The sequence below is a fragment of the Diplotaxodon limnothrissa genome, linkage group LG20 (assembly GCF_057381915.1).
Source record: "Diplotaxodon limnothrissa isolate DT_005_m linkage group LG20, D_limnothrissa_male_GT1.1, whole genome shotgun sequence".
NCBI classification, from domain to species: domain Eukaryota; kingdom Metazoa; phylum Chordata; class Actinopteri; order Cichliformes; family Cichlidae; genus Diplotaxodon; species Diplotaxodon limnothrissa.
The window spans coordinates 409,573-427,043 of record NC_140615.1 but is presented as its reverse complement, the minus strand read 5'-3'; the positions used below and the strand labels follow the sequence as shown (position 1 = coordinate 427,043).

At 41.1% G+C, this 17,471-nt stretch overlaps 2 protein-coding genes across 3 annotated transcripts; one reads left to right on the top strand and one right to left on the bottom strand.

Moving 5' to 3' along the window:
• The first annotated feature begins 3,975 nt into the window (after window positions 1–3,975).
• Window positions 3,976–10,121, top strand: LOC146610160 (kelch-like protein 10). Of its 2 annotated transcripts, none has more exons than XM_085345055.1 (5): window positions 3,976–4,338; window positions 6,221–6,707; window positions 7,698–8,276; window positions 9,407–9,556; window positions 9,791–10,121. In XM_085345055.1, exons 2-5 carry the CDS (start codon window positions 6,291–6,293, stop codon window positions 10,088–10,090), a joined length of 1,446 nt encoding a protein of 481 aa, XP_085201181.1. In that variant the 5' UTR covers window positions 3,976–4,338; window positions 6,221–6,290; the 3' UTR covers window positions 10,091–10,121. The 2 variants fall into 2 exon arrangements, with proteins under 2 accessions (XP_085201181.1, XP_085201180.1); XM_085345054.1 differs by lacking the exon at window positions 3,976–4,338 and adding an exon at window positions 4,872–5,286.
• Window positions 10,122–10,864: 743 nt separating this feature from the next.
• Window positions 10,865–17,113, bottom strand: LOC146610159 (gonadotropin subunit beta-2-like). The gene is made up of 2 exons (XM_085345059.1): window positions 17,096–17,113; window positions 10,865–11,120 (listed from the first exon to the last, which is right to left on the bottom strand). Exons 1-2 carry the CDS (start codon window positions 17,111–17,113, stop codon window positions 10,887–10,889), a joined length of 252 nt encoding a protein of 83 aa, XP_085201185.1. The 3' UTR covers window positions 10,865–10,886.
• Between the last annotated feature and the right edge of the window lie 358 nt (window positions 17,114–17,471).

Below are 17,471 nucleotides of genomic sequence, written 5' to 3'. Positions count from 1 at the left end.
TAGACCTGGTAACTAGTCTGGGATATTTGTAGCTGATGCTCCATTTTTGTACCAGTAGGTGGCAGTGTGAGACCATGGTTTGGCCTGTTGTTAGTAGTCAGAAGCATGCTCAGCACTGTTTTCTCATAATGTTACATGTACTCCCTGCCGTATCATTTCTTTCCTGCTTGCAGGCTAGTATTGTACCAGAAATAGAAAATAAAAGCAGTCACACCCGATATATTGCATAGATTTAATTGTAATACTTATTACTTGTTATTCTGTTTTCTTTTTATTCTGTTTCTTCGTTACTCTGTTTCTTTCGCTGCACGTAATTTTCGTTCCACCTCATGTAAACATGTGATGCGAATGACAATATAGAATCCATGAATTCTTTTGGACCTAATACTGATCTTTGAGGTATGTCACAAGCAAGATCCATCAATTTAGATTCCTACTCATTTATTTGTACATATTGTTGCTTATTCACTACATAGCTTTTTATCAGTCCAAAACCACTCCCCTAAACCCATACTTTCCATTTTTTTTATTAGAATTTCATGATTGACAGTATCGAATAGGGCTGCCACAAACGTTTATTTTGATAGTCGACTAGTCACCCGATTATTTTTGCGATTAGTCCACTAATCAGATCATGCAACACAGAGCTTACTGCACCAGCATGCATCTGCTCTAATATAACTATCATTAGCTTACAGCTTTAAGTGTATGTGCTAACTAAAAAATAAAGACAAGATGATAGTTTATTAAATTTTAATTAAATTTGCAGATTGTTTTGGTGAAGTTTAATAAACTCAGCCGTCTGCTCCTTGCTATCTAAAATATAACAGGGCACCGGAGTATATTCTCGAGCATCTCACACTTCTGATGATCAGTTGTCTGCTTGACGTTTATTCAGCTGTGTAAAAACCAATGACTGTATAAACTATAACTTTAATCTCAGCCAAACCGATTTACTCAGGAACAAATAAAATACTGAAAAAACCCAAACAATAACATTTTTAAGTTATCTAAGTGACTTATATATCATGTTTAACCTGAGTAGCGAAAGACGGCGGTGGGTTTGAAAACGATTTGCCAGGAGTCCGGTGTTCTCACGGCTCTAGTGAGCCTTGAACCCCAGCTAGCTATCGAGCTAGTGGGTAACAGACGTCTCCGAAAATGTCGGGGCGCTTTTGAAAATATGTGGTGTCTTGATAAACTGAGCAGATATTTGAAGTTTACACAGCTACATTCTCTCCTGAAATATGTTAAACATTTATTTTGTGACCCAGAAAGAATAATAAGAGTAATATTAAAACTAACTAGCTGCTGCCATTTTTGGAAACTGAGCAGGGCCGCGCTATGAATTCTGGGACACTGCTTCTTCTTCTTCGGGGTTTAACGGCAGCTGGCATCGTTGTACATGCAGTGCTGCCATCTTCTGTTTCAGTCCGTTATTACACTCTCAAATCCTACTACTTATTCCTGCGTCTTTTGGGATCTTACAAAGCTTCAAACGACGCGTCGACTATTAAATTAGTCTTCGACGATTTTGATAGTTGACGTAATCGTGACTAGTCGACTAATCGTGGCAGCCCTAGTATCGAACAGTTTTTTTAATTTAAAAAAAAACTCCAAGTGTGTACTTCTTATTATGTAGGCCAGGGGTGTCCAAACTTTTTGCAAAGAGGGCCAAATTTTATAAAGTGAAGACGCCTGGGGGCCAATGGTTCCTTTTGACTTTTTTTTTCATAACAAAGTTACATGAAAATATAATGAAGAACAATTTTAATAGTCACAATTACCCGTTATTTTTAAAATAGAAATGTACCTAAATAAAAGACACTCAGGCAAGCATTTACAACTCTAAAGACACAATTCTGCCTTTCATTTATATCTGGAGAGTCAGACAACATTGAACAAACTGTATAGAATACCCTAAATTTCCATGAGTTTGCAATATCTTTGCCTAATGAACATTTAAACAGGCGTTATAAGTAATGAAAAGTGTTCTGTTATCAATAAAGTTTTTTTTAAAGTGAATTTCGCCCTTTGACTTTTACAAGACCTTTCAGGAAGCCAAAGTTTTTCACATACTGGAAGATTGCACAACTGGAAGTTCACTTGCTGCAAGAAATAAACACATTTGTAAATTTACACAATATGTACACAACACACTCAACTATGAATTAAGAGCATAACATCAACAGTTAAAACCAAATCTAAGATAAGATAAGATAAGATAAGATAGAACTTTATTAATCCCTCGGGTGGGTTCCTCTGGGAAATTCGACTTCCAAAAAAAAAAAAAGCACAGCAACGACCGAAGTTACAGTTACAGAATTGTTATATATATATATATATATATACACACACACACACACACACACACACACACACACACACACACACACACACACACACACATATATAAATACAGAAACAATATAAATAAAATATACAAAGGGGATAAATAGAATAAATAGGAATAAAAAATAAAAATACAAGTGAATTGCACATTTCAAGTATTGAGTCTATTGCACTGTTGACTATTTACAAAAAGTATTGCACAAGGTATTGTACAGTGAGGTGAAGAGGCACTACAGCTTAGTTGTTCCCCCCTCCTTTGTCCTCCTGTTTCCCCTCCCTCTCCCCTCCAGAGAGGAGTTAAACAGTCTGATGGCGTGTGGGACAAAGGAGTTTTTAAGTCTGTTAGTTCTTGTCTTGGGGAGAAGCAACCTGTCACTGAACAGACTCTTCTGATTGTTTATGGCCGTGTGCAGAGGATGCCCAGCATTGTTCATAATGTCCAGCAGTTTCTTTAATGTCCTTTTCTCTGCCACTGTCACCAGAGTGTCCAGCTTCATGCCGACCACAGAGCTAGCCTTCCTGATCAGTTTCTCCAGCCTGGATGAGTCTTAAGAGTTTAACAAAATACGTTTCCTTTTGTGTATTGCATTAGCATGCTTTATGCTTTTTACTGTTGAGAAACACATGAGTAATGCAGGGATGTCACTCCTGGAGGCCTGCTCTTCATTTGATTCAACTGTGCTAAACCAGAAAGAACTAAAACATGCATAGCAGCTCTCCAGTACAGAATTTGGGCATCCCTGGACTAATGAGAGGGGTGATACTGAGATCTAGATTTTAGTAAAGCAATTAGGTGTGCTTTGAGGGCAGTGGTTGAGATGCATAAAATATCACGCAAGTGGGAGTCACTCATCCTTGATCTCAATCGGTTCTTGTTTAAGTTCATGACAGAGAATGTTTGCTCACACAAATATGTGGAACCAAATTGACCCTGTGTACGAGAAAATGCTAAATTCCTGGTTTGAGACCGGATGTGGGGTTGTACATTTCCGGTAGCTTGACTTTGCGGTCAATCGCTACTGCAAAGATATACTCCAAAATCATGTCCAAAACTCAAAAACGGAAAGATCGCGTTAAGTTACAAAGAGCAGAAGGTGGGAACACTCACCGCTGTTGTGTCATAAAAAATCTAATGATCAATTTTTTACGTTTAAAGAGTTTAGATCGATCAGTTGTTTACATCACTCAACACAAGCAGAACTGCATTACTGCATGCAGAAGACACATCGTCCACATTCAGAAGCACATCTCTGTATAGTGACTGGTCTCGTGATTTAAACAGGCAGATGTTCAGCATTCAAACTACAGGTGAAGAATAGTCAAACCAGATGTTTCCCCCATTATGTCGAGATCAGCTAGTCAAGTACACACCTACACAGTAGGGCTGCACGATTAATCATTAGAAAATCACAATCTCGATTCATATTTATGTGCGATCTCATTTCCAAATGACAACGATTTAAAAAAAAAAGAAAAAGAAAAAAAAAAGACGACGACGATTGTACCGCATTTTGATCCGGGACGTAATCTGCATGAAAACAAGCGCTCACTCTTTCTGCTCAACAAATGACAAGGGCGGAGCCTTATACCACGTGATACAGAAGCTGCGCCGTGGGATGCTAAAATTAGCAGGGGAAAAACAACGGAGAGCACGTCAGGGATGACGAGAAAGTGACAGGAGAAAATCCGTCCCGGTCAACCACCCAAACATCAATAACGGGAACCTTATACAGCGCTTCCCTATACACGCTGAACTTCCGCAGGCACAAAGAAATTACGGAGGCTATCACTTATCACCTGACCAAAGATATGGCTCCCATCAACACTGTGCAAAACGAGGGATTTAGGAAAATGATCAACACCCTAGACAAACGCTGTCCCGCAACTATTTTTCTATTGTTGCACTACCTGCTCTATACACGCAGTGTCGAGCAATGGTGGAGACGGAATTTCAAGCAGTACAACATTTTGCGGCAACAACAAAACGTGAGACATTTGTTGTTTTTATGTTTATTTATTGTTTTTATGTTCAGTCTCAACTTACGAAGTTGATGTGCAGTTAATAAGTGTAATAAATATTTATACTGGAAAAGAGAATCGTGATCTCAATTCTAAGCCAAAAAATCGTGATTCTCATTTTATGCAAAATCGTGCAGCCCTACTGCAGACGATCTCCTCCGTGACGTCTCTCCTGTACAGTGCAGAATCGCTGCATCGATTGCTAGCAGGGTGACTCTGAAGTGCACTACTGGATGTCCACGAAACGTTTTGCAGCGTCAAAAAATAAAATTGGCTACTTGATTTCACCTATCGCTGGTTATTTTTAGAACATAACACCCGCTGTAAACGAGGGACAGCTGAGAAATATAACATTTGAATCCCTTTTCTCTTTTGCCCTGAGGTGCAGGGAAAAATATTAACAAGTCGATGAACATCATTTACAGATATATTGGGTAAATGCCCAAGACATCTATAGAAATGTAAATCGCTGCTTGATTCATTCATTTGCCTAACTTGTTTTGGACCGTAAACCAGGCGCGAATAGGACACCGGAAACAAAGCTCCCCAAAGGCGTTTCCGCACCGGAAGTAGCATATGCTAACGTGCACACAGTCAATTAACGGAATGATGCACTATGATTTTCAAATATAAACAGAGTAGTGACACTTTCCAGGCAGCATAAGTTAACGTAATCAGTAATTTAGACAAAGTACCTCACAAACTGTAGGCGGCTCTCTAAAGGAAAACACTAAACAGGAGATTTTTTAGAAGTTTAAACATCTTGAGTAACATCTGAATAATGACCAGCGCCCGTAGTACCGTCTTTAGGGAGCTTTTTCTGGATGGACAGGTTTGTGACTCTGTGATCCGAGCTGGAGATGTTGAGTTTAAAATTCACAGGATCATCCTCTGTAACTGCAGTGCATACTTCAGGTGAGCAGGCCTGTGTTGTTTGGCTGTGGTTTGGTTCTGCATTTATCCTACTTCAAAGTTTTCATGTAACACAGTGCAGCAGGTATTGGGAGGTTTCAATGTTACACTGTACTTTTTGATCACTAGAAATGTTCTGGAGCAATTTTTAGGGGGGAAAAAAAAATCAGTCCTGTATTTTTATTTAGTTATTTATTTTGGGAGGTTTGTTGGGATACATATATAGTGTAGGTTTGTGTTTGACTCCACAATGAGCCGTTAAGAGGTAGTTTGAAAGATTACAGACGCTATAAACTGGCTTTCTGATTATATTTCATCAGCACGACAACAGCAGCAGCAGTTCTAATAAATTTGTGCACAAACTGGCCTGCACCAAAAGGACCACATCAGTGGTGATATTAGCTGTGCCTTCACCAGTTTAGCTGAAATTGTATGTCTAAATAGGCAGGTAATCAATTTAGGGCCAGACTGAGAGGTGGCCAATGATATGCCATTTCTGTTGCAGTGGGACATGTCCGCTCTTTCCAATTCTGTCTAGTCAGTAAATTTGATAATGTGAAATTCAGTTATTATATTTGCAGCTATTTAATGCCTGCTGTCCCCTGTCGCTCTAACCCTGTTACTGTATAGGAATATTTGCTACAATGCCTAGACAACTCTATATCTTTCTGTCTGTCTAAACATAGCAGCAATGCTGAATGTTTTTCTGCACATGTCTGAATAGATGACCTTAAATAGGAGATTGCCCATTTGAAATCAAGTCATTTTAGATTTTTGTTACTTTAATTTCATATCTCTTTGATCACAGCTTGCTCAAGTAAGCATGCAGCTGAAAAATTATACAAATGCTATTTAACTATGAGCTGCACGACATCAGGTACTTTTTAAGTTCCATGACAGAGAGACAATGTGAAAATGCTGATCTGAATCTGCACAGGGATCTCTTCTGCTACAAACCACTACCATCAAACAAGGTCTACAACTTCCCCACTGTGTCTCCAAAAGCAATGAGCCTCATTTTGGAATATGCCTATACCCAATCTGTTGTGGTGACGGAGGACAATGTACTGGAGCTGTTGGCGGAAGCAGACCACTTTATCGTGACTGGCATCATTCAAGCCTGCTGCGACTTCCTGGAGAGGAAGCTTTGTGTAAATAACTGCGTCAGTATCTACAATCTGGCACACTTACACAACTGTCCTGACCTCAGGGGAAAGGCCTTTCTCTACATCCTCCATCACTTTGAAGAGGTTGGTGCACTCTCCTTGGAGTTCCTTCAGCTCTCTGTGCAGCAACTATCAGATCTTATCGAGAATGATGAGCTCAATGTGAAGCAGGAGAGCACTGTGTTTGAGGCCATTCTCAGATGGATCAACTATTCCCCTGTGGAACGTGGGTGTGACATGCCCGCACTGCTCAAGCAGGTAACTGAAAATGGGATATCAATTTAATTGCTCCTCTAAGTGCATTTATTTTGTTTATTACTCAGTGAGGGGCTGTTGAATGAATGGTACAGTTTGAAAGTATAGAAAGCAACTTCCGCTGTAGCAATTTGAATTGGGAATAAAAAATAAAACATAAGCTTGATGCCTGATGCAAAAAAAAAAGAAGTTTGATTGTACACTATTGTGTTTACAGAGTTGGGTGTCCAGGCCGCCCACCTGCTCGCCCATCAGCCTTTTATGGCTGACGTGTAAAAAGCTAAAATTGCAATGGCAGAATTACTCAAACTTAAGGCTTGGTAATAGAGTTAATGTAGGGGAATCATTCTTCTTCATTCTTAATCACATTGGGGGGGGGTGGGGGGGTGTTTCTAATTCACTTGGGAGTGTGCATCAGAAGGTGCTCATCATTTAGTCCTTAATAAATTGTAAAAGTATTATTTACACTTGCGTCCAGATAAAACTGGCCGTTGATTTGTAGTTTCAGAAGTGCATTATTGATAATGTGTCTGAACTGCACTTTAGCTTTTCTGACAGAAAAGTTGACTATGCCCATCGTGTTCTGCCAGAACTTACTGACTGGACCTTAGGCATTTACAACAGGACAAACCCTCATTGTGGGACCTGTTTCTACAGCAGGAGGTTACTCAGTGCTCAGATAATGGCATTGAAACTTGACTGTGGCACCACTGCTTGTTTGGAGGTAATGCCATGACCTGCCTTTGTTGTTTGGCAGGTGATGCTGTGGCTCTTTACAGGTAATGTTAGGGTCTTTAAGGGCAATGCCACAGCTGATTGGAGGCAATGCCAGGAGCTACCATAGCTATCTGGGTGATTCCATGACATTTTGATTATAGGGATAGTGCTATACTTCACTAATGGGTGGTGGCATGGTGGCTACATCCAACTCTTATATACAGTCTAATGTTGTATTTCTTGCCTTTTTCCCTTATGATTCTTGTTTTCATCCAGGTCCGCCTACTATTAATACCCACTGAGTACTTGGTTGGCACTGTGAGCAGAAATGATGTGGTGAGTAGTAGTCCGGCATGCATGGATATGGTAACCACTGCCATGAAGATGCTAAATGAGTCCATTGTGGAGAGACCTATACCCCAAACACGCCTGCCGTCTGAAGTCTTATTGGCCGTTGGTGGTCCTTTACCAAGTGACAAGATTGAGATGTACAATGTTCGAGCTGACTACTGGGTGCCGCTGAGCTTGACACCGTATCTGGGATTCTACGGTTATGCTTACCTCAATGGATGTGTCTATTGCATCGGAGGTTTTGATTTCACAAGCTTTTCAAGTCATGTGAGAAGGTTCAGCCTCACCAGCCAAACCTGGACAGAGGTGGGGCCGATGCATGAAGAGCGGGGCTTTCTCAGTGTGGCCACACTGAATGGCTGCATATATGCTATGGGCGGGTGCCAAAACCAAAAGACACTGAAAAATGCAGAACGATATGAGCCTGCCACCAACCAGTGGACTATGATTGCATCGATGCACAAGCGCAGGGCAGATGCTGGTGCTGCAACACTACACGGCAAGGTAAGTGGAATTGAGGTAGTGGAAGATCTCTGCCATGTTGGTTTTGTGGAGAAAGTGGTGGACAAAGTTAACTGGTAATGCTAACAACCTTGGTTAACAAGCTGCGTCAATAAAATGTACAGTCAAATAATTCCATTAGAAATGCACCAAAAGATGCCAATGCCTTAATCTGTCAGTAATAATAGATTAATAATAATGGATTGGATTTATATAGCGCTTTTCAAGGCACCCAAAGCACTTTACAATTCCACTATTCATTCACTCTCACATTCACACACTGGTGGAGGCAGCTACAGTTGTAGCCACAGCTGCCCTGGGGCAGACTGACAGAAGCGAGGCTGCCATATCGCGCCATCGGCCCCTCTGGCCATCACCAGTAGGCGGTAGGGTAAAATGTCTTGCCCAAGGACACAACGATCAGGACAGAGAGCCCAGGGATCAAACCAGCGACCTTCCGGTTACAGATACGCTTCCCAACCCCCCTGAGCCAAGGTCGCCCCACAAACGGGGTGACCTTGGCTCAGGGGGGTTGGGAAGTACACTTCCCAAAGCAGTCACAAACCCAAATTTTAGCCAGGACGCTATCCATATGGATTAGGTTTTTTTTGGTCTTTTGTGTCTGGCTGTAAAAAGGATTTTTAAGGCTATGTAGTTGGATTTACAACATATGGGGATTTATTATCTTTTGGAGCCAGCCAACCAACGTATTTATGCACTGGAACATGAGCCCACAGTAAAATATTACTTTTCTGTGAGCTTCTGTGCAAAAAACATTTTTTTAATAGTCTTATAAAGCTGGCCAATGGGAGTAATTTTTAAAAAGTGAATATTTTTTTTTAGATTTATGTCTTTCCAAGCTCCTTAGAATACGATGACCTGGATGACTGAGAACCTTCACAGACATTTTTAGTGTTTGTAAGTTTTTTCTGGAAGCTGAAACATTTAATTCTAGTAAGGCAAGGCAAGGCAAATTTATTTGTATAGCACAATTCAACAACAAGGTGATTCAAAGTGCTTTACAGAGACATTAGAAACAAAAACAGATAAAAGGCATGATTTAAAATTGATTAAAACAAGCAAGCAAACAAACTAACTAGTAATTTTGACTTAAACTTGATTTTAATTTCTAGGTGTACATTTTTGGTGGTGTTACTGAAGATGAACCTCTGTCATGTGCTGAGTCCTACAACCCTGACACCAACCAGTGGACACTGATCACACCCATGGAAACCGGGAGGACTGGGGGAGCCGTGGTCGCCTACAATAACGAAATCTTTGTAGTAAGAAGAGCTTAAAACATAATCTTATTACGGACAGAAATTCAAACATGGAATGTTTACTGTACCTGTATTTGGGAGTCTGTATTATTTTCCAAGTACCATGTACTGGGTTATTGGAATGTGATTTCTATAATTACCCTAGAATCAGATATTTTGGAATCTGGAGACCTATTTACTTTTTTACAACAGAACATTTTTACGTTACAGACTGTAACAAGTCCTTTGTCTGCACAGGTTGGTGGCTTTAACGGTATCACTCAGTTGCGTAGTGTCATCGCATATGACCCAAGAACAAGACGCTGGCGCAACGTTGCTCCCATGTTACACCCTCGTCAAAGCTTCGGCATTGCAGTGCTGGAGGACCAGCTGTATGTGGTTGGAGGTTTCCACAATGGCGGCTTATTCTGCAATCTGGAGTGCTATGATGAAAAGACCAACAGGTGGTACATTGTCAGCGACAAAGGGATGACCCAAGGTGCTGTCAGTTGTTGCGTTCTGAAGCGACACCCCGATCTGACTGCTTATCTTCCATAATTATTTCACATAAAGAAATAAAGAAATACATTTTTCATCAATAAAAAACTGGCTGTTTCTCTGCTTAAGATCCTGAGGTCTGACATCCCAGTGAAAAAGTCTCTTTTAGCTGAACAGAGAACTTGAACTTTCTTTTCAACATGATGGGCATTGCAGCTTCCACATTTTATGGCCACAAGGGAGGTTAACAGCTATGATATTAAGATCCCATTGGTAAAAGTCAAATCGTTTCTTCACTAATAGGTGATCCATTCAAGCCGCCATCTTCATCTCTACCACCAGCGTTTAGCCAGCTCAACCATCTTCAATGTAGTTTTCTTGCCTACTTTAATGTCCAATTAAAGTAGATGAAATCCAATTAGAGTCACAAATTAGAGTTACTAAGGCTGACTGTAATCGGATCCACAGTTTATGAAGTAAATGCATCGTGTCACATCAGTAAGACTTGAAACTAGCAATGGGACATAAATTCTTCATAAACTGTTGAATTAGGTTATATATCACTTTACAGAAAGAACTTTTTTCCATGTAAATTTTACACAGATGTCATTTTGAATCTCTGCTGGCCTTAGGATATGAGGAAAGTTAAAGTTACTCCAGCTGTGGCGTCAACTTTCAGACGTCAGGCGTCAATTACCTTTTATCTTTTTTTAAGACACTGTTTGAGAGAAATATTCATCATGTGTTTATTTCGATAGCAGAAACTTTTTTTTTTTTGTAATTACTGGTTGATTCTAAACAACAGGGCAGCTTCCGTATACTCTGTATAATGTGTTTAAATATGATTGAGCTTCTTTTAGTAGTAGAAAGGGATGTCATTCATGCAGAAGTCAGGTTGCAGGCTCTCAAAGGTGCAGTCAGATGTGTCCATGGCACAGCGACCGCAGTGGCAACTCAAAGCCACAGGGTAGGTGACGATCGGGTCTACACCAGGTGGGCAGGCGGGAAGCTCAAATGTTTTATAGTACAGGTCCCGGTATGTGCACACATGCTGGTACACATTGCTGAATGGTATCTTGATGACAGGGTCCTAAAGGGAGGGGAAATGAAAACAGTGTCCTTACAAAAATGTTGTTATAACACTACAGAAGCAACTGTTTTTAAACAAGAAATTCACCTAAAATGTTAAATGAAGTTTCAAAGTCCTGGTTTTAGGCATAAAGTCTTACTGTTAAACTGTTGTGCATCACAGTGAGGGAAAGTTGATGCTTTCAATGAACCATGTGCCAACACAGTGCAGGGGAGCTACCTAAACGCTACTCCCACAGAGGTTGATTATCTTGTTAATAGTGTTACATCTTCAGTGCGTTCAAGTCTGCATACTGTGCTCCTCAAATTTAGAGCTAATGGACTCCCTGGTATAACTCACAAATGTACACCATAAAGTCATCAAATATACTTTTGGTTCTGAGGGATTTTTAAAAGTAGAAAGGGAGGCAGAGCCTTCAGCTTTCAGGGCCCTCTTCTGTGCAACCAGAGTCAGACACACTCTACTGTTAAGGCTTAAACCTTTTGGGGTTTTTTTTCATAAAGCATATAGTTGGGCTGGATCAGGTGACTGAATCCTCCCTTAGTTACACTACAATAGGTCTAGCCTGCCGGAGGCTTCCCATGATGTGGTTTTATTGGATTTATTTTCTTATGCTCCACTCTGCTTTTAATCATTATTTATTATTAATCTTTGGCTCTTTTCCACAGTGTGTCTTTTTTCCCGTCTTCCTCCCCTCACCCCAAACCAGTCACAGCAGATCGCTGTCTCTCCCTGAGCCTGGAACTCCTGGAGTGTTATTCCTGTTAAAAGGGAGTTCTTCCTCCCCACTGTCACTAAGTGCTTGCTCTAAGGAAGGGGGGAGGGGGGGGGGGTCATCTAATTGGTGGGATTTTGTCTGTATTATTATTGGGTTTTTGCCTTATGATATAAAGCACCTTGGGGTGACTGTTGTTGTGATTTGTTGCTATATAAATTAAATAGAATTGAAATTTAATATATTCCTTTACTTTTGCTGAGAAACCAGAAAGTTTTTAGTATCTGTGACACAGATACAGGTGAAATACACTGACTTTCTTCCCAGTTTAGTCACTTACATGTTTATAATAAAGGTCTGGAGTCACATGACAAATATACTAGACACACAGCTTGACTTTACTGCAAACAGCAGCTGGCAGCATGTTTGTGACTTTATGAGTCATGAGTTTTTCTTTTTGAAATGACGTCATTTTGCTGAGCGCGGAAATCTAAATGCGGCGATGGTTTCCACTATCAGCAAAGAATGGATGAATGAATGAATGAAAGACTGGAAATAAAAACAAACTGACTGACTGGTAAAAGCTGACAAGACTTGACCACGACTCAAGGTTAACCTCCACCTAGATAGGCCAAAAGGGTGGATGAATTTATGTGTGTTTCTTTTTACAGGAGCAGAAGGATGACAGCAACATCTGAGGTTGCATGACGATTTAACTTTTAAATGCCACTTTCTGTGTTTGTGAATCTAACAGGTGTGTTGTTCAGGGGTTTGTGTTGCTCACAGAGATTACTGTGAGAAAGGGTGTATACACCTGTGCAGCGTTAACATTTGCATTTTCTTCTCTACAGCATTACAGTTCTTAATGTGCTTTGAATATGTGATTTATAACTGGACAAATAGTTAATGTTTTCTAATAATGTTTTCCTACTACAGGATTTCTGGGCTTATGTGTGAAGAAACTGTGTTTATAGGTTATGAGTTGGTGATGCTATTAAACTGTGTTCTTGGGAAAATGTTGAATACTACAGGGGAGTGAATATGGGGGGAGACACATCCGGTCTTGAAAACAGTGTGATTCTTTTTACAGGAAATCTTTTTATAGCACCTCTGGAATGTGGAGGGCTGACGCCTAACCCGAGATGGTCAATGTGTTGCTAATGTTTGTTTTGCTTTTGTTAAGAGTGCATGTGGAGGATTCGGTACAAAACAGACAAGGGACATGAGAAAACAAATAAGAGATGCAGTTTTTATGGAACAGTTTAATAGGGGGCTCATAGTGATAAAACAAGTGGAGTGACATTGCTTAAGGAAGTCACTGATTAAATTGTGGATAAAATAAATTGTGGCACTAATAGTGATTTAATGATTTGAGAAATCCTGAACATGATACTTGTCTGTTATGCTGAATACTTTATCGCTTTCATGATTTATAGTTGGTTGTAAATAAGATGTTTGATTTAACAGATTTGTTTTCCAGGATACAGGTTCCAGGTGGAGCTGGGAGTTAATTCAATTCAATTCAATTCAATTTTATTTATATAGCGCCAAATCACAACAAAAGTCGCCTCAAGGCGCTTCATAGATACAGAGAAAAACCCAACAATCATATGACCCCCTATGAGCAAGCACTTTGGCGACAGTGGGAAGGAAAAACTCCCTTTTAACAGGAAGAAACCTCCGGCAGAACCAGGCTCAGGGAGGGGCGGCCATCTGCTGCGACCGGTTGGGGTGAGAGAAGCAGATGAAGTTAAATGAGCTTAACATGTAACTGCTGACTAATGTTTTTACACAGGGTTACAGGTTGGCGGGAGATTGTTTTAGAGAGAATGTGTAACATTCTTGTACAGGTCTCAGTAGGGAGTTGACACATGGCGGAAGCCAGGTGCAAGAGGAGGGTCATTTTAATTTGTAGGTGTCGTGAGGTGCCATGACGAGAAGTGAGTGAGGAAGGGCGCCTACAGGATGGAAGCGGAGGCCAGGATAGAGGCTTGAGGAGGATCAGTGATCATCTTGAGGAACGGCAGAAATAGTACAGGCAGCTGTGCTACTGAGCTTGCAGGAGATTGAGAGGAGTCTTCCCACAGCAACGTTTTAAATAAAATGAGAGATTCATCGTGGACATTGAGGAAGACAACTAAGGTGTACGACGTGCTCTGCCTTAAATCTTCAGCAGCGTTGGAACATGAGAACCTGAGGGATGAAGGGAGCGTGCCAAGCTCCAAAAGTGACGGCTCGTACCACAACAGCAGTCCAGTTGAAGGGGACAGGCGGGACCTAGTTCCATTGGTCTCAATGTGCAGTAGCAGATGAGAGTTTGGTGGAGACAAGCTCATCTCCAAATAACACGGGTGGCAAAACAGAGGCAGAATAAACCCTCTGACCCGTGCAACGACTAACCAGTAGTCTACCTGGGAAGTTGAAGAAAGAAGAGAAGGATCGCAGAGCATCATTTCACTCAAAGAGGAGGTGGCTGCGTGGCCCGAGGAGTGAGACAATAAGAGGAGTGTTGGCCTTTTCGAGGCCAAAGAGGAGGAGTATAGAGATGAAATATTATTTTACATTCATAATCTATGTTACTATTCATAATCCTTATTATTACTGTTGCATCATTTATGATTTATCATTATTGTCATTTCATTGACACATTTATTGAAACTGATGATGTTATATTAAAGTCTGTATTTCAGGTGTTAGCATAAGCACATAATAATCTTTCATTGCAGGTGCAACTGTAATCATGTTATACACATATTGCATAATTAAAGGGTTGAAGCTTGGTCAAGTTAATTAATGGTTTGAAGCTACGGGCAGCGCGATGTCTGGCCGATCAATGGAGCAAAGTTCAGCTATTGAAAGGTTGCCTACATGTTTACAGTATAATTTACTACATATTGCCTGTGTGCATTCAGCAGCCTGCTGCATTGGAGTTTGCCTGGTAACAGATGACTCAAACGGAGTCAGGAAGTATACTTCTAAAATGTCTTTGTTTGTTGAGTGAGGTCATGTACTGAGGTTAAAATACAGACATAAGTCTGCCTGCACACAGACTTGTGTTGCTTGTAAACGGTATGCTCATGCTCTGTTCTGAAGTGCAGAGAGTAGAATAACAGGAAGCATCTGGAGGAACAGAGGAAGTAGCGGTTCCTTTTTTAGAATATGTCCTCACTGGAGTTACTGGTCATCATAAGTATAAATATCACACCCACCTATTGTCAGGCGGGAGATTGAGCCTGATGTTTTGCAGAGCCCATCTTCACCACATATGTATTTTAATAAAATCATTTGTGTTGACCCACTATGGACTTTCTGTCCTATGTCTCTTCCTCAAAAATTCGAACCGCGACAGTGGCAAATGTCAAACTCCTACAGTCTCCTCAGTTCTCCTCAAATGTTCTTGTCACATGCACAGTGAAGTTGCAGCTTGTTGGAAACACAGTGCCATTCATCCAATCAGGCAGGGTGATGGGTTTGCTCTTCTTCTCTGATGCTGTTCGTCCACACTGCTGCTGCTTGCTGGGACTCTTTGCTCAGGACTTTGCTGCTGTCTCTTTATCTGCCATGTTATTGCTCTTTGGAGCTGCATTCCTTGTCTTCAGGGAGGAGTGAGAGCTCGCTTGTGAGTTTGAGAAACACATGGCACCGTAAATAAGTCAGCCAGAAACTTGGCCTGCATGTTTCCTTTCTTAAAAGCAGAAAATGAAATTGTAGTTGTTCTTGGCTGATCAACACAAAACCTTTTTCCTATGATTATTTTTCATCTACAATGTAAATTTTGTCTCTTTTTCACTCTTTTTTTTCTTTACAATAGCTGGTGACCTGCAGAATCACCGCTCTCACAATTGGAGGCAATTACTTTTACACAGCGCACAAAAACACTGTGACGTCAGACACATTCACACTCACTTTTTTCATGTGCATAAATAAATCATATGGCTGGTGATATGTGCCATGGTGATCCATGAGTATGATCACAAGTTTATTTATTTTTCAACCCAACAAAACAAATAACAAAAACATGATGCTGATGCTATGAACACTCTACACACATGAGTCAAGATGCAGAAAAACTGCTCACGGAAACGCTGCACACTCCAGTTATCACAGTTATCACAGTTCTGTTTCCCTCTCTTTGAGGAGTTCTCAGCCAGCTCTCGATCTGATAATGTGTAGCTTGCTCATCAGCTCAGAAGAGACCGCAACGCAACCTCACACAGTGGTTGCGTGCTTTGCCCACAGTGGCATAGACTTGCACTTTCATATTCAATTCAGCTTCTCCATCATCCATTACAACGCAGTTTTCACACAGTGACTGCGTGCTTTGCCGCACACAGTGGCAAAGACTTACAACGCAATGATCATGCACTTTATCGCACACAGTGATAAAGAATTTCAACGCAAACTCACACAGTGGTTGCGTGCTTTGCCGCACACAGTGGCAAAGACTTAAACTTACTTGGTGTTGCTTAGCATGTAATATCAGCCTCGAATCCCGCCGATCGTCATTCATCGAGGAGAGAAAACAGACAGCTAATCCACCTGCCCGATGACAAATTCTCACGTCTCGGGACTTTACTACAGGAACTTCCTGGCTGACCTCAGTCTTTCAGCGTGTCTCTTCTCCCCTCGGTGAATGTCGACTCCAGGGCTCCGGCTCTCGAAGGACCAATTAATGATAGGTTTGTAGCTTGAACCTATTCGCTGGAACGTTGAAGACAATATAATTACACAGCAAAAGCATTGAACACCAAGTAGGCAAAGTTCTTCGTGTTACTCATGCATGAGGGAGACGTGTCGTTCAAGTCGGGGGTCAAGTGTCGTTCCACCACTTGACCCCTGTCAGACTCTCAGCCATGCCCGCCCACCTGCCTGCCCGGCTGGGTGACGAGAATCTCCCATCAGCCCTTTACAGCTGCGGGGCGAAAAAAAGAAGCAGAGAACTGTGTATTTGTACATTTTTTGATTTGTCTTTATGTTCAGCAGAGCTTCTACCACCCAGGCCAACCTGACCTGCCCCAATGCACCGCACGCATTTTAGTTGAATTATTCTAATTCCTGAAGCCACATCAGTCCAGCTGATCCCAGAGAAACACTAAAACGTCCAGTAGATAGTCCGTACCGGTGCGAGGTCTTATAAAAACTGAAACTAAATGTTTGTCAAACAGTCTAAGAGCCAGAGAGTGAACTAATACACAAAACAACCAACCCTCAAACATGAGAGTGCTTCTGCTACATAACTGTGTTTGTGTTATTTTTGTACCTTGACCCAGTCCTCCATGTCGCCATCATCGATGACCTCCAAGATTTCCTGCTCCTCGATGGTCAGCTCGTCTGGCTGAGAAGCCTGCAGACAGACAAACACGTTAATTCAAATTAAAGCTGCGATGTAACAGTTTAACCATCTTCATTTCACCCGTGATGTATATTTTTCAAATACCGCCACACTGGTGAACGGACAAAAATGCTCACTGTGGCTTCAACAACATCAGCCAGAACACTGAAGAAAACACTGAGACCATGCCTGCATTTATACCACACTTTACTCAGGACTCGGGTAATATAAAACAACTAATACTCCAAAGCAGCCCAAAACTCAGACTTACACTAGAATTTCTGTACAAATTCAGAGAATCATT

Bases quoted from the DNA above. Each gene is read 5' to 3' on its own strand.
- LOC146610160 (XM_085345054.1), top strand. From the start codon at position 5,153: ATGACCAGCGCCCGTAGTACCGTCTTTAGGGAGCTTTTTCTGGATGGA. The intron at 5,287-6,220 runs GTGAGCAGGCCT...GAATCTGCACAG, and splicing joins AACTGCAGTGCATACTTCAG to GGATCTCTTCTGCTACAAAC. The intron at 8,277-9,406 runs GTAAGTGGAATT...TTTAATTTCTAG, and splicing joins CTGCAACACTACACGGCAAG to GTGTACATTTTTGGTGGTGT.